At 43.7% G+C, this 13,189-nt stretch overlaps 1 protein-coding gene across 1 annotated transcript in view; it reads left to right on the top strand.

Annotated features, from left to right (window-relative positions):
- The window catches only part of USP49 (ubiquitin specific peptidase 49), an 82,795-nt gene extending 71,360 nt beyond the window's left edge, over positions 1-11,435 (top strand). Inside the window, exons 4-8 of the mRNA XM_040473122.1 lie at positions 1-572; positions 1,890-2,094; positions 6,224-6,332; positions 6,826-7,031; positions 8,191-11,435. Of these exons, the coding sequence (XP_040329056.1) occupies positions 1-572; positions 1,890-2,094; positions 6,224-6,332; positions 6,826-7,031; positions 8,191-8,381 (1,283 nt within the window). The 3' untranslated portion in view covers positions 8,382-11,435. The remainder of the gene's footprint in view (positions 573-1,889; positions 2,095-6,223; positions 6,333-6,825; positions 7,032-8,190) is intronic.
- Positions 11,436-13,189: the final 1,754 nt, after the last annotated feature.

Below are 13,189 nucleotides of genomic sequence, written 5' to 3'. Positions count from 1 at the left end.
GCTACATGAACTCCATCCTGCAGGTGCTCAGCCACCTCCAGAAGTTCCGCGAGTGTTTTCTGAACCTCGACCCTTCCCAGACCCAACAACTGTTTCCCAAGGCCCCCAACGGGAAGGCTCCGCTCTCGGGCAGGCCGGCCGGCAGCTCGGCCACCGAGCTGACGGCCAGGAGCGACCGGGCTGAGTCGTGCGAGCGGGAGGGCCTCTGCTTCAACGGCGGGGCCTCCATCAGCAGGAGCCTAGAACTCATCCAGAACAAGGAGCCGAGCTCGAAGCACATTTCCCTCTGTCACGAACTGCACACCCTCTTCCGTGTCATGTGGTCCGGCAAGTGGGCCCTGGTGTCACCCTTCGCCATGCTTCACTCCGTTTGGAGCCTGATCCCCGCCTTCCGGGGCTACGACCAGCAGGATGCGCAGGAATTCCTCTGTGAGCTGTTGCACAAAGTGCAGCAAGAGCTCGAGTCCGAGGGCACCACGCGCCGGATCCTCATCCCCTTCTCCCAGAGGAAGCTCACCAAACAGGTCTTAAAGGTGGTGAACACCATATTCCACGGGCAGCTACTCAGTCAGGTAGGTTGGCCCACCCTGACCCCTACACTGCCCATCGCACTGCAGGGAGGCTTGCTGGTTAGAGTTTGGGCTTCCTGTGAGTGCCTCCCACAGGTTATCTGGGCGGACTAGGGTAGCCAACATTTGCTGTAATTACGCATAATGGAGGGTGGCCATTGTACCTTTCATTGTGCTGTACGTTGTGTTGGCCTCGTTGGGGAACTTGCCTCCTCTTTCTGGGCAGGTTTTTGATTGAATTTGCCATATCGTTTCATTTTCAGTGAATGTCAAGCTTTAATGACAATATAGGTAATATAATCTCATTGTTATAATTAAGTACCCATTGTTGGCATGCCATCCCTAGATCAGTTTCAGGAAACTGAACAGGTTGCCTATAACCCTGGTTCCACCCTAGTTTGAAAGAGCATTCTTCCTTCCAGGACATGCTTTACATAAAAGGAAGGGAGATGGCTGGGAGGATGCCCAAGGCCTAAGCAAGCTTCCCTCCTGTTCCTCATTACCTCTTCTTTTCTGGATTGTTAGCATGTAGGGACATAAGCCAAGACTCATAGATAGAACTTTGTGCAGAAAGAATTTTTAGAGTTAAAAAACTGGACAACTTAAGAGATTGAGGTGAAACTTCTACATTATGCTACTGAGGTTTGTGTCTTGGTGTTTTACAGTTTTAAAAGAGTGATGAATGGGATGGAAGAGAAGGTTTATTTAGGCTATTTTTAGCATGTGAAAGGGGAAGTATTTATGGGCACTTCCTCTACACCCTGAGGGTCCACAGGAAGAAAAGTGCATTGGGAAGGTTATGGGGGAGAGGAGGTCTAATAAGGTACCCTGAGGCTCTTTGAATACAAGGATCTGTGTAGGGATACTGCAAGAAACAGGGCAAAAAAGAGAGGCAAGTTGGAGTGGGTGGAAGGAGCAAAGTCTGGATGAAGAAGTTGTGAGGATGAGAGAAGCAGACAGGAATCTGCCAATTCTCTATCTCAGACCGATCTGTGAATGATCCCATGATAACTATTGGTCTGTACTACCATAGCATTGAATGGTAGAGCATGCTTTGGGAGAAGAGGAGAGAGAAAGGGGAAGGTAATAATAACCTGTGCTGTGTAGTTTATCAGTTCCAGCTAGCATCATAGTTAGCAATGTATACCAGAAGTAATATGCTCTAATGCTCTTAAAGTTATTATTTTAATATTACAGTGAAAGATTTTTTTGAAAACTACACTTAGTTTTGGTAGGTTATGTGTTTTCTGTAAATCGAGCAAAAGTGTATGTGGGAAGCATGGAGATTATATAACCCGTGAATCAATCTTTTCATTCTAGGTCACATGTGTATCATGCAATTACAAATCCAATACCATTGAGCCCTTTTGGGATTTGTCCCTGGAATTCCCTGAACGGTATCACTGCATAGAAAAGGGGTTTGTCCCTTTGAATCAGACTGAGTGCCTGCTCACTGAGATGCTGGCCAAGTTCACAGAGACAGAGGCCCTGGAAGGGAGAATCTACGCTTGTGACCAGTGTAACAGTGAGTGCTGGGAGGTGGAAGTGGAGGGGGAGAGGTGGGTGTGCACCTGAAATATCAATTTAAGATGCTGCTTTTGCCCTTTTCGTCAAAAGTAACAATGATAATGAGTGGTTTTAAAGCATCTTTTAAAGATTTTTTTTCCTCCCATTTTCCTGAAAACAAGCATGTTGACGTCGTCGTATGTTAAAAAACAAAACAAAACCTAGGTGTTGGGCTTTCTTTGACTCCTGCTGTGGTTGACATTAGTTGTTATCTTGGGAGGCATTGAAAGGGATCCTGAAATGGGGACTCTAAGAATGTTAGTACTTGCTTCCTAGTGCTACAAGGGTCCTACTTAAATTCATGAATATAGATTTGACAGTTCTTATTTCATCTAAAGTCAGGTGGCATAGCCTGTGTGAGGGTTACGGTATCAGAAATGTGTATTTTTGTACCGAATTTGTAGATTTCAAGTCTGTCAGAATTGATGCTAAAGACTGGTAGGAGACCAAGCAAGCAAGTGGTAAGGTGCATCAGCTTCATGGTTACTTTCTGCATTTGTTTTCACATGCCTTCACATGCCATGCATTTGGGGAAGTGGGGGAAGGAGGTCATAAAGTATCTCTGCCATGGCTCTAATTTAAAGTGGAACTCTTTCCATGTAGTTACGTAGACATCTGACGCAGACCTCCTTCTGTCTTGCCACACTAACACTCAATGCTTTTGCTAACCCAGCACATACAGAGGGAATACAGAGCAAACTTGGAAACTCATGTTTGGGTTTTTTGGCATGTCAAGATTTGGAAGCTAAAATTAATGGATTGTGTACATATCTTGAAATCAATTTGCAGCCATAAAATAATTTGGACTACAAGTTTTGGGAACCACAATCTTATGATGACCCTTCTTAGTATGTTTGCATATCGTCTTTAAAATAGTAAATAGTGGGAAACATGTTGCCCCTGAAGAATCAGAACAAAAATCAAAAGTCATACTTGATATAATTTTGCCACTTATTTTTTTTTTAACATTTATTTATTTTGAGAGAGAGAGAGAGAACACATGAGCAGCGGAGGGGCAGAGAGAGAGGATGAGAGAGAACCCAAGCAGGTTCTGCCCTGTCAGTACAGAGCCTGACATGGGACTCAGTCCCACGAACCATGAGATCATGACTTAAGTGGAAATCAAGAATCAGACATTTAACCAACTGGGCCACCCAGGTGCCCCCATTTTGCCATTTTAGAATGCTGTACTTGGTTGACTATAGAGTCACCTGCCCTGTTCCTCATTGAGATATAAAGATAGTGACCTAAATTATCTTATTAAGAGCAGTATCTATTTGGTTTTCTTTTTTTTTTTTTTAATGTCTATTTTTGAGAGAGAGAGTGCAGCAGGGAGGGGCAGACAGAGGGAGACAGAATCTGAAGCAGGCTCCAGCCTCCGAGATGTCAGTACAGAGCCCCATGCGGGCTCAAACCCACGAACCACGAGATCATGACCCGCGCCTAAGTTGGACACGCAACTGACTAAGCCACCCAGGTGCTCCCTATTTGGTTTTCTTAAGATAGTGATTCTTAAAGCTTCTTACTTGTAAGGAACAGACGGATGTTAAAAGCTGAACTTCATCATTCTCAGACATGATAGATTAGGTAAGAAATATTTTGTATTTATTTTTGCAAGAAAGGCATGTTTTTCTGGTTGCCAGATGTGCCAATTTCCAGGATTTCTCTAGGCGAGTTCAAATAGGGAAGGGAATCTATGGCGAAAGTACAAGATGTATTTTTGTTGTTTGTGAAGTTTCAAAACTATCAGTCTTCTCGCTCTCTATGTGGCCAGCTTAATCAAATGGAGACAGAACTGATCAATCTCCGTTGAATCAGTCATTTCTTTTTCTTTGTGAATTTCATTTTAGGGAAACAAAGCCAGTTTCTATATTGTGTTCATCTTAGCTCACATACTCCCTCTGCTGAGAGTGGCAGTCGCTGCCAGGGTTCCCAGGCAGAGCTGCAATAATTTTTGAAAATCTGCTGGTGAATCAGAATGTAAAATAAGGCCAGGCCCCTCTTTGGATTCTTTCTGTTCATGCCCCTACATGTCATGACCACCAGCCCTAGTCAAAGGTCCTATGGCACGCTCATTCTGCTGCAGTCTGTTGTGAAACCAGCAGCTTCACATCCTGTTGTCACAGGAAGCTCTGTGAAGCGTCATCTGGCTGTGATCTGCTACCTTTCATGAATGGTATAGGTACAACTTAGAATCAGATGTCTGGCTCTTCAGACATTGAGACCATAATAGCTCAAAAACAATTAGCAGGCACACAGTGGACCACTAATTTTATATTCCCATCCATTCACCAGTCTAGTTAATATAATAACTGAGTGGTTGTCTATAAGTGGTTTTAACATTTGTTTTATTTTTTGAGAGAGACAGAACACGAGCGGGGGAGGGGCAGAGAGAGAGGGAGACAGAATGTGAAGCAGGCTCCAGGCTCTGGGCTGTCAGCACAGAGCCTGACACAGGGCTCGAACTCACAAACCGTGAGACCATGACTTGAGCTGAAGTCGGACACTTAACTGACTGAGCCACCCAGGTGTCCCTATTTGATGTAATTTAGAAATGCATTCTCCTCGGGGTACCTGGGTAATTCAGTCAGTTGGGCATCCGACTTTGGCTCAGTTTCTGACTTCAAGCCCCACGCTGGGCTCGCTGCTGTCAGACTGTCAGCACAGAGTCCACTTTGGATCCTCTGTCCTGCCCTCTTTGCCCCTCCCCCGCTTGCACTCTCCCCAAAATAAATAAATATTAGGAAAAAAAAATGCATTCTCCTCACAATTCAGTAGCTTCAGAAACAAAATTAGAGTCTGAGCACTGGTTCTGCTTTGGACTGGATGAATTTGGCCAGCCTGTCCACCTTGTCCTACATGTCCAGCAATGTGCTTATCCAAGAAAATGTTTCAAAAACTAGGTATAGCATAAAACTATAAAACCAGCAGTTTCTTTTCTAAATGTTTATATATGCCACAAACAAATCATGCTGAAAAAAAGAATCTGTTAAAATATTCTGTCCTGGGATGCCTGGGTGGCTCAGTCAGTTGAGCATCCGACTTCGGCTCAGGTCGTGATCTCATGGCTTGTGAGTTCGAGCCCCGCGTCAGGCTCTGTGCAGACAGCTCAGAGCCTGGAGCTACTTTGGATTCTGTGTCTCCCTCTCTCTCTGCCCCTCCTCCACTCACACTCTGTCTCTCTCAAAGATAAACAAACATAAATAAACAAACAAACAAATAAATATTCTGTCCTTTGGTAATCCTGTATCATCTTACGTTTTTTCCTAAGCCTGAAATACATGCATTATTCCCCATTTCACAGGAGAGAAAACGGAAGATAGAGTTTTGAATGGCATAAAACCACCTGTGAGCAGGAAACAGAATTAGACCTACCTGAGGAAAACAAAAACCTTTAAAAATTACATTTTGGTGCATCCTAATTTAAGTTATAAGCCCATATATAAAGGCATAGAACCCCAACATATGCATCTACTCTGTGTGCCTATTGTTGCAGTGACCTTCCCTTATATTCCATTAATGAATATATGGTATCAGGAGTATACCATCCTAAACCTGTATCAGTTTTGGAGGTTGCTGATGCAAAATCTTAGAAGTGGATATATCAGGATTAGGTTTGTTTTTCAGTCAGCTGAAACAATAATGACTTGAAACAAGTTTTAGTTGTTTTTTGTTTTTTTTTTTCTGTTATGTAAAAAGAAGTCTGAAGAATATTCAGGGGCCAGCATGGCAGCTGCATGGTCACTGGGGACCCAAGCTCCTTCCACCTTTCAACTTGACTAGGGTTTCCATCCCCGAGGTTACCTGTTGGTCCAAGAGCAGTTTGGGCAGTTGCAGTCATCCCAAGGGTGCCACACAATCATCCCTTTCATCTCTGGCAGAACTGCCGTGGCCACACCAGGCAGGCACAGGAGGCTGGGTTATGCAGTCTTACAGAGGGTCACATTGCTGTCCCAAATGAAACTGAGTTTCAAATACTGAGAGATAAAGGAGGATGCATATTGAGTGGCAAGTCATTATCTCTGCCATAGCTAGGAAAGAATGAGACTCCTCACAATCTGTGTCTTCTACCTTCCCAAACCATATAGGCAAACGACGAAAATCCAATCCAAAACCCCTTGTTCTGAGTGAAGCTAGAAAGCAGTTAATGATCTACAGACTACCTCAGGTCCTCCGGCTGCACCTTAAAAGATTCAGGTGAGCTTGCTCTGGGGCCTTCCAGGTGGCTGTGAGCTGTGGGGATAGCTGCTTCAAAGGCTTTGGTATTGGGAGGGGAAGCCTGTTCCCTAGAGACCTTGCACTTTTCTGTGGCGATTAAATGTTGGAACCGGGGACAGGGCTTTAGCCCTTACAGCCCTGCTTAACCAGCTAGCCTGCACTGGGTGTCCATGCTTAAAGATTTTCTAGCCTCCCTTGGGCTTACATAGAGTCATCTTCAGAATCTAGCGTGATATAATCTGAAAAAAAAAGGCAGGCAGTAAACTACAACAAGGTTATTTTAGGGATTTCTAGTTTCAGAGTACATCATGGAACATTCACAGGAAATATATGTGGATACTGATCACTGTTTTATTGATGCAAAAACCAAATCTGGAAGGTTAAGTTTTCTCATTTCTCTTGTTTTACCTTCCTCTGCCTATGATAGCATATGCTATTTTTTACTAGTAAGAAATTTATGTCTATGTTTTAGGTGGTCTGGCCGTAATCATCGAGAGAAGATTGGGGTCCATGTCGTCTTTGACCAGGTATTAAACATGGAACCTTACTGCTGCAGGGACATGCTCTCCTCTCTTGACAAAGAGACCTTTGCCTATGATCTCTCCGCAGTGGTCATGCATCACGGGAAAGGGTTTGGCTCAGGACACTACACAGCCTATTGCTACAACACAGAGGGAGGTGCGTGCGCTTTACTCTGTGGGGTGGGGGACACGGAAGAGGGTTGGTTTGTCCACATTCCATCACTTTCCTTTTATTTCATCTTTAGAGGGATATTGCATACATTAAAATCCAGTGGAAAAAATTACGAAAGTTGGATTTAAATTTTGGATATATCACCAAGTGACAACATAAGATTGCCCTAAGAATTGACAGGAACTGACACATGTAAAAGTACTTAGCATGGTCCCTAGCACGTAACGCTCAATTAATGTTAGATGTTCTATTATTTTTAAAAAAATTATTTTTAATGTTTATTTATTTTTAAGAGAGAGAGAGCGAACGAGACACAGAATTCAAAGCAGGTTCCAGGCTCTGAGCTGTCAGCACAGAGCCTGACACAGGGCTCGAACTCACAAACTGTGAGATCATGACCTGAGCCAAAGTCGGATGCTTAATCGACTGAGCCACCCAGACGCCCCTGGACATTCTATTATTAATGCTTCTGCAGACCTGTTTCCTTCGTGGTTATGCAGAAATGCTATGGCTTACCTAACCTCATGGATATAATGTATGAATCTCATTAGCCCCAGCTCATAATAAAGCTGAAGACATTTAAAGAGTGCTTACTATATCCTTACCATGGGAGGTGTGGGGATACAAGGGCTCTCCCAAGGAGCTTTCAGTCCTCGTACCCAGAGCACAGTCTCCCAGGTATTGTACTGAGGCACATGGGCTGCGGATGTGTTTTCAGTAATGAACCCCTTAGCCCTTGAGGCAGCCAGAGTAAAATAACTTTTTATTGCTTCTAAATTTCCCTTTTATCACTCCTCCATTTGCATTTCACTTCTCCTCCTCCTCCTCTTCCCATCTCTTAGCCCCTAGTCTTCAGTCTGTTTTTGTAGAGGCCCTAACGGACAATGGAAAAGCCTGAATAAAAGGAGGACAAAAATTACAGTCAGTCAATATTGTTAGTATTGTGGTGGGGTTTGATGGGGTTAAAGCCAGTGGCTGCAGGGAAGTCTGTTGGTTTCATTTACCTGTCTTTCCCCACCACCAACAATCGGGTTGGCTCTATTCAGAACTCCTCTGTCCCTTTCTTCATCTCCTGGTTTTGCCTGCTGACTGGAAATACAAGTTGGATAGTCATTTTCTCTCTTTCTTTCCTTTGGTTTCCTAGGTTTTTGGGTCCACTGCAATGACTCAAAGCTGAATGTATGCAGTGTCGAGGAAGTGTGCAAAACTCAAGCCTACATCCTTTTTTACACTCAAAGAACAGTTCAGGGCAATGCAAGAATTTCAGAAACCCAACTCCAAGCTCAGGTGCAGCCCAGCAACAACGATGAGGGCAGACCACGGACCTTCCCCTGAATGGGAGGCATGTATCAAGGACTGGCTTGCTTTTAAACTGTTGGTGTTCATACATCTTTCCTCTTATAGGAAATAAGGTTTAGTGCAGGAACAGATTGCTAGGTTTGCCTCACTGGGACTACAGCAGACGGTGCCAGGTGACTTCCTATCCTATCCTAAAATCTGTAGTCACCTTTCTTTTGAATGGATTTGGGAATTCCCTCTTTGATAAATCAAAAGGAGTAACTTCTATGAAGATTCTTTCATCAGTTGCTTCTGAATATAGAGGATCTGGGTGGAGGAAAGAGGGAGAAAATTGATCATATGCAGCGAGGAGAGCAGCCATGTTTTCTTTCCATTCTGTGACCCCCACTAATCAGGACCTCCTGCAACGCCAGAGGAACCCTCCTGTTGTGAGGAGCCCAGGACAGAGCACATGAGGTGGGGCCCTGGGCTGGCAGCTTGCTGGATGAGATTGGTTCCAGGGCAGGAGGGGAATAATAAGGATTTGTTCCTACAAAGGAAGTAACCATCAGGGGTTCAAAACATGCAGACTTCCTTTTTTAGAGGATAGCAGTGGAAGAGTGGAATGAGATGCATAGAGCAAATTTCCCCCATGCAGAATGGGAGATTTTTCCAGTGTCCGATCCTCCCTGGCTGCTACTGCTGCTGTCACTTAATCATTCCACATCTTCTGAGACTGGTGTGAACAACCCTCTATTCTAAAGAAGGAGCAGTTCATATGGGGAAGCAATACATTGTCCCTGACATGTTCTTTCTTGCATGCTGAGCCTAAGGGCATTCCTGGCTACCCAGTTCTGTAGCACATCCCTGGTTCAGGTGTAGGGCAAGCACATGGTTTGGTTTAAATTGGTGTTTAGGTCAGTTGTCTGAGGCTTTCTCAGAACTCAGTTGAGGAGAGAGGCAGGGATAGCCGGTGGTCCAGGCCGTATCTGAATGCCTGTCACCTGCCCTCACCTCCATGCAGCATGCAGCTTTTCTTAGCCTGCAGCTTCTTTCTGGCACCTAGAGGGCTAGAACATTTTTGTTCAACGCAAGGTTTGGGAATTTCTGCTTTCCTAGGGCTAAGGAATCTGCCCCCATAGGTCCGAACAGTTCACTGCTGCTGGCCCTGGCCTATTTCCTCCTAAATCTGATAATCCCTACTGTTTCTTTATCTAACTACACTCAATTCATCAGAGAAAAAAAGAGTGCCCTGTCCTTAAGTGCTAGTAAAATACATCTTTGTTTTTATACTGGATCAGTTTCTAAGTGGAATGATGGAAACCCTCCACCCCATCAGGCACCACTGAATTTCCCTTCTCAATCCTTCAGTTAGACTCACCAGTAAAAGTGAACGTAAACCAGAAGTCTCATCGTGGGGGCTGCTGAAGTCTGCCTCAACCTGTCATTATGAATGCTCATCTTTTGACTGAGTGTATCATACGAACATTTCAATTCAGGTAGGAATACAGTTGTCACTTGAAGGAAGCAGATGTGGAGGGAGTTTGGGGAAGGGTGGGAGGTTGGGACAAGAGAGGGTAAAGAATGAGGGTCGTAGCTTAGGGGTGTTGGTGAGCCCCATTTCCAGAGCAGGTCTGTAGCATTTGCTGTTGACCTCTTTTGAGATGAACTCTCCCGTAGGACCTGACAGACAGCACTGAGACATGGAGGAAATTCAGACAGAAAATGGCTCACCCTGATAAGGGGGAGTGACTATATATTTTAAATTAAACTTGCTTTTTCCAACACTGTGAGGTTTCTGTAATATTTAGCTTTTATTTGGAAGCGATAGCGTATGGCATTTTTTATGCTGTTTGGTTTATATTGTCTACTGCAGGCTTTTGTATAAGCTTGGCCCAGGGCTCACCCTCTCCTGGACACTGTTTTAAAGTGTCACAGCTGCCCTTGCTGCCAGAGGCTCTGATGTAAAGGTATACTCTCTAGATCCACGTTTTTTAAGTTGGCAGGATTGGTGAAGACTTTTTTGTGGCAATGGAAAAGCCCATTAACTCAAAAAAAAAAAAAGAGAGAGAGTAAGAAGGAAAGGAAAATATAAATTGTGCCTCATCTTTCTTTGAATGCTGTACTTATTATTCTAGAAAAAGAGAACTTACAAATGGAAAAGAACTAATAGAGCAGCTACTTCATCCCTCAGGCTGTCTAGGGGGAAATACTTCAGAAAAATGAACATTTAATGGAAAATTAAAAGATCTTCAAACTTAATTTTTAAAAATAGTTTTATACCAAATATTTATAAGAATTATTAAGCAGATTTAAGGATTTTGTAAAAGTAAGTGCTTAACTTAGCTGAGCACCCACATATCAAATTAATAAAATGGTTTAAAGGGAGTTGGACCAGAAACCACTAGAGTCCTCGCTGAGCTGCAAACTCTCAAAGGTGCCCCTGCAGTCACAGACACCTCAGGTACCCAGAGGCAGCAGCACTAGACGCTGTTGAGAAGTTAGTATTTATGGAGATTTTTATTAAAGAGTTCCCTGCTGCATAAGCCGATGGCTATTGTGAGGGAAGTGTCCCTTTGCCTTTAATTTATTTGCATATTGGAAGTAGATGGATTTCTTAGTTGCATCTTACTTTAAATCGAAACATTCTAAAGAGAAGAAAATAAGAACCAGGTAGAAGTTGACTAGATGCTGCCAAATCAAACCCAAGATCTCCTAACTGAACCTTACGGGCCTGCTTCTCCCAGGCAAGTAGTTAGAGTCCCGTTCCAGGAACCCTTTGTAGTTGGCTGGTGTGTTTACTTCCTGCTGTAGCCAGCCAAGATGAATGCACCCTGGCCCTCAAAAAGGATCTTTACCTCAATCTAGCTTGACCCTCATCCTTGTGGTTGCCTCGGAGATGAGCATCCATGCTTAGTGTTAAAAAAAAAAAAAAAAAAAAAAAAAATTAGGAATGCCCTCAACAGCCAGGAACTGAAGCTCTTATTAAATGGCAGGCAGAGCTCTTGCCAGCTTTGATCCAGTCCCCTCTCAGGCTGAGGGGGGCAGTGCCACACTGTAAAGAATTTCCAGATGTCTCTTAAAATGTCATGAATAAAATTAGAAACTGTAGAAGTGTTAATGTGTCCTATGGACTCAATAGCAGAGTTTATTTTTGGTTTTAATGGCAAGGCTTCTAGCGTCAATGATTGTACAAGTTCCCTTCTCTGGCTGTGCTTCCAGTTCCATCCCAGTGCAAGAACTAGTGAAGTGGGTTGGCCTGGCAGTGGGGCATGGCCCTAACCAGGCCCCAGAAGCCTGAGAGAGGTCGACAGTAGGACAGAATGAAAACTTGGTTGGGTGTGGGGGGTGGGATGTGGGTGGGCAGGCAGGGAGGGGGAAATGGAGTTTGTTCTACTTATTGATAAAGCTTTGTGAACTAATTTTATACAATTCATAACATTTGGTGCCTTGTACCCAGTTATGGTTTGCATGGGATTGAAAAGATTAAGTAAGGGAAAGGATGCCTCCGTATCATTTTAAGTGGCAAATGGGTCTGTACAGTGTAAAGGACAGTTGGTATCAGACTTTGTAAAAGCATTTCATTTCATGTGTGTAAAAGATAATTATTACCAGCAAATTCTGAAATTTTACTGTAATGTCCAAAATCTTTGGATTTGTCACTATTCATCAAATGGCTGCTTTCCAAGGCAGACTATGTCCTCTATTCTTTTTCACCACTCCTTTTATGTTCCAAACATTAACTCGGGCCTTTTCGGGTAGGCTGGGAGTGCTACCTCTTCCTAAACATATACTATATACCCTTGCCAGGTTATACCTTATAAGTGGAAGGGTTGCTTTCCAGCTGGTTGGGAGAGCACAAATGTTCAGAAAGGGCCTTTTTTTCTAATGCTGGGCAACTTAGGGTAGAAGTCAAACAAAAATGATTCCTCCTGAGGTATTACTTCCATTAGTTCTGAAGTTCTTTTGCACAAAATTTCAGGAAGCAGTGTAGAACACAACCTCCTATATGTGAACCTTGAGACTGTAAGGCAAGCCAGTGCACTGTGTAATATGCAAAAGAGAAGGCTCAAAGAACCTGTCCCAGCCACCCCCGCCCCAGCCCCTTTCCTGGCAGGTGCTGACTAGAATGGTGCTGAGTGGCTGTGGAAGGGGAGAAGACCCAGTCTGCTCACCTGCAGGGCTGTTTATAGCCTGTTCCTTTTACTCTGACCTTAAGGTTTCCAATGAGCTCATGAGACTTCACCAAAGGGTGTTTAGAAAGCTCACCACTTGAAGCACATTTGATAACTGGTTCCCTCAGCCTAATTACTGGCCTAATTAGGTGAGGAGGTTGTACCTTTGGAGCAAAATCTCCCATGGCAACTTAGTTTTTTTTTTTTTACCGGGTAAGTATGCACCTCCCTGGTGGTGGTTCCTTTTTTTCAAGTCAGCACTAAAGCTAAAAAGCGCCTTCTAAATATGACTGTGAGTTTAGTTTTGTATCTTCCACCTTTAACCATTCTCTTGGTCTAGGGCTTTGACTTGAACCAAGTGTTACTTTATTCTTTCAACCCACACATTGCTCTAAATACACCATAGCCACTAGGGCATTAAGGCAAATGGTCATTTTTGTGGACTCTTTCCTTACTTCTGCTGGCATGTTTCCATTTAAAATCTAGATAGGTAGTAGAAGAGATTTTCATAGTACTGTTAACCAGCCAGGGCTGAATATCACGTCACCGATGTAAAATGGACTTCCCTTGGGGAGGGTGTTGTGTTGGAATGGTAAAAGCCAGCATTTTCATTTACAAAATTAATGACTGTTCATCAAAATTTTGGGAAATTGTAGACTTGACAGCTTTACTTGCTAAATTCTTAACACT

Source organism: Herpailurus yagouaroundi, unplaced genomic scaffold (genome assembly GCF_014898765.1).
Source record: "Herpailurus yagouaroundi ecotype Mexico unplaced genomic scaffold, PumYag 139, whole genome shotgun sequence".
NCBI classification, from domain to species: Eukaryota; Metazoa; Chordata; class Mammalia; order Carnivora; family Felidae; genus Herpailurus; species Herpailurus yagouaroundi.
The sequence above is the reverse complement of the archived record's forward strand: the minus strand, read 5'-3'. Positions and strand labels throughout refer to the sequence as shown.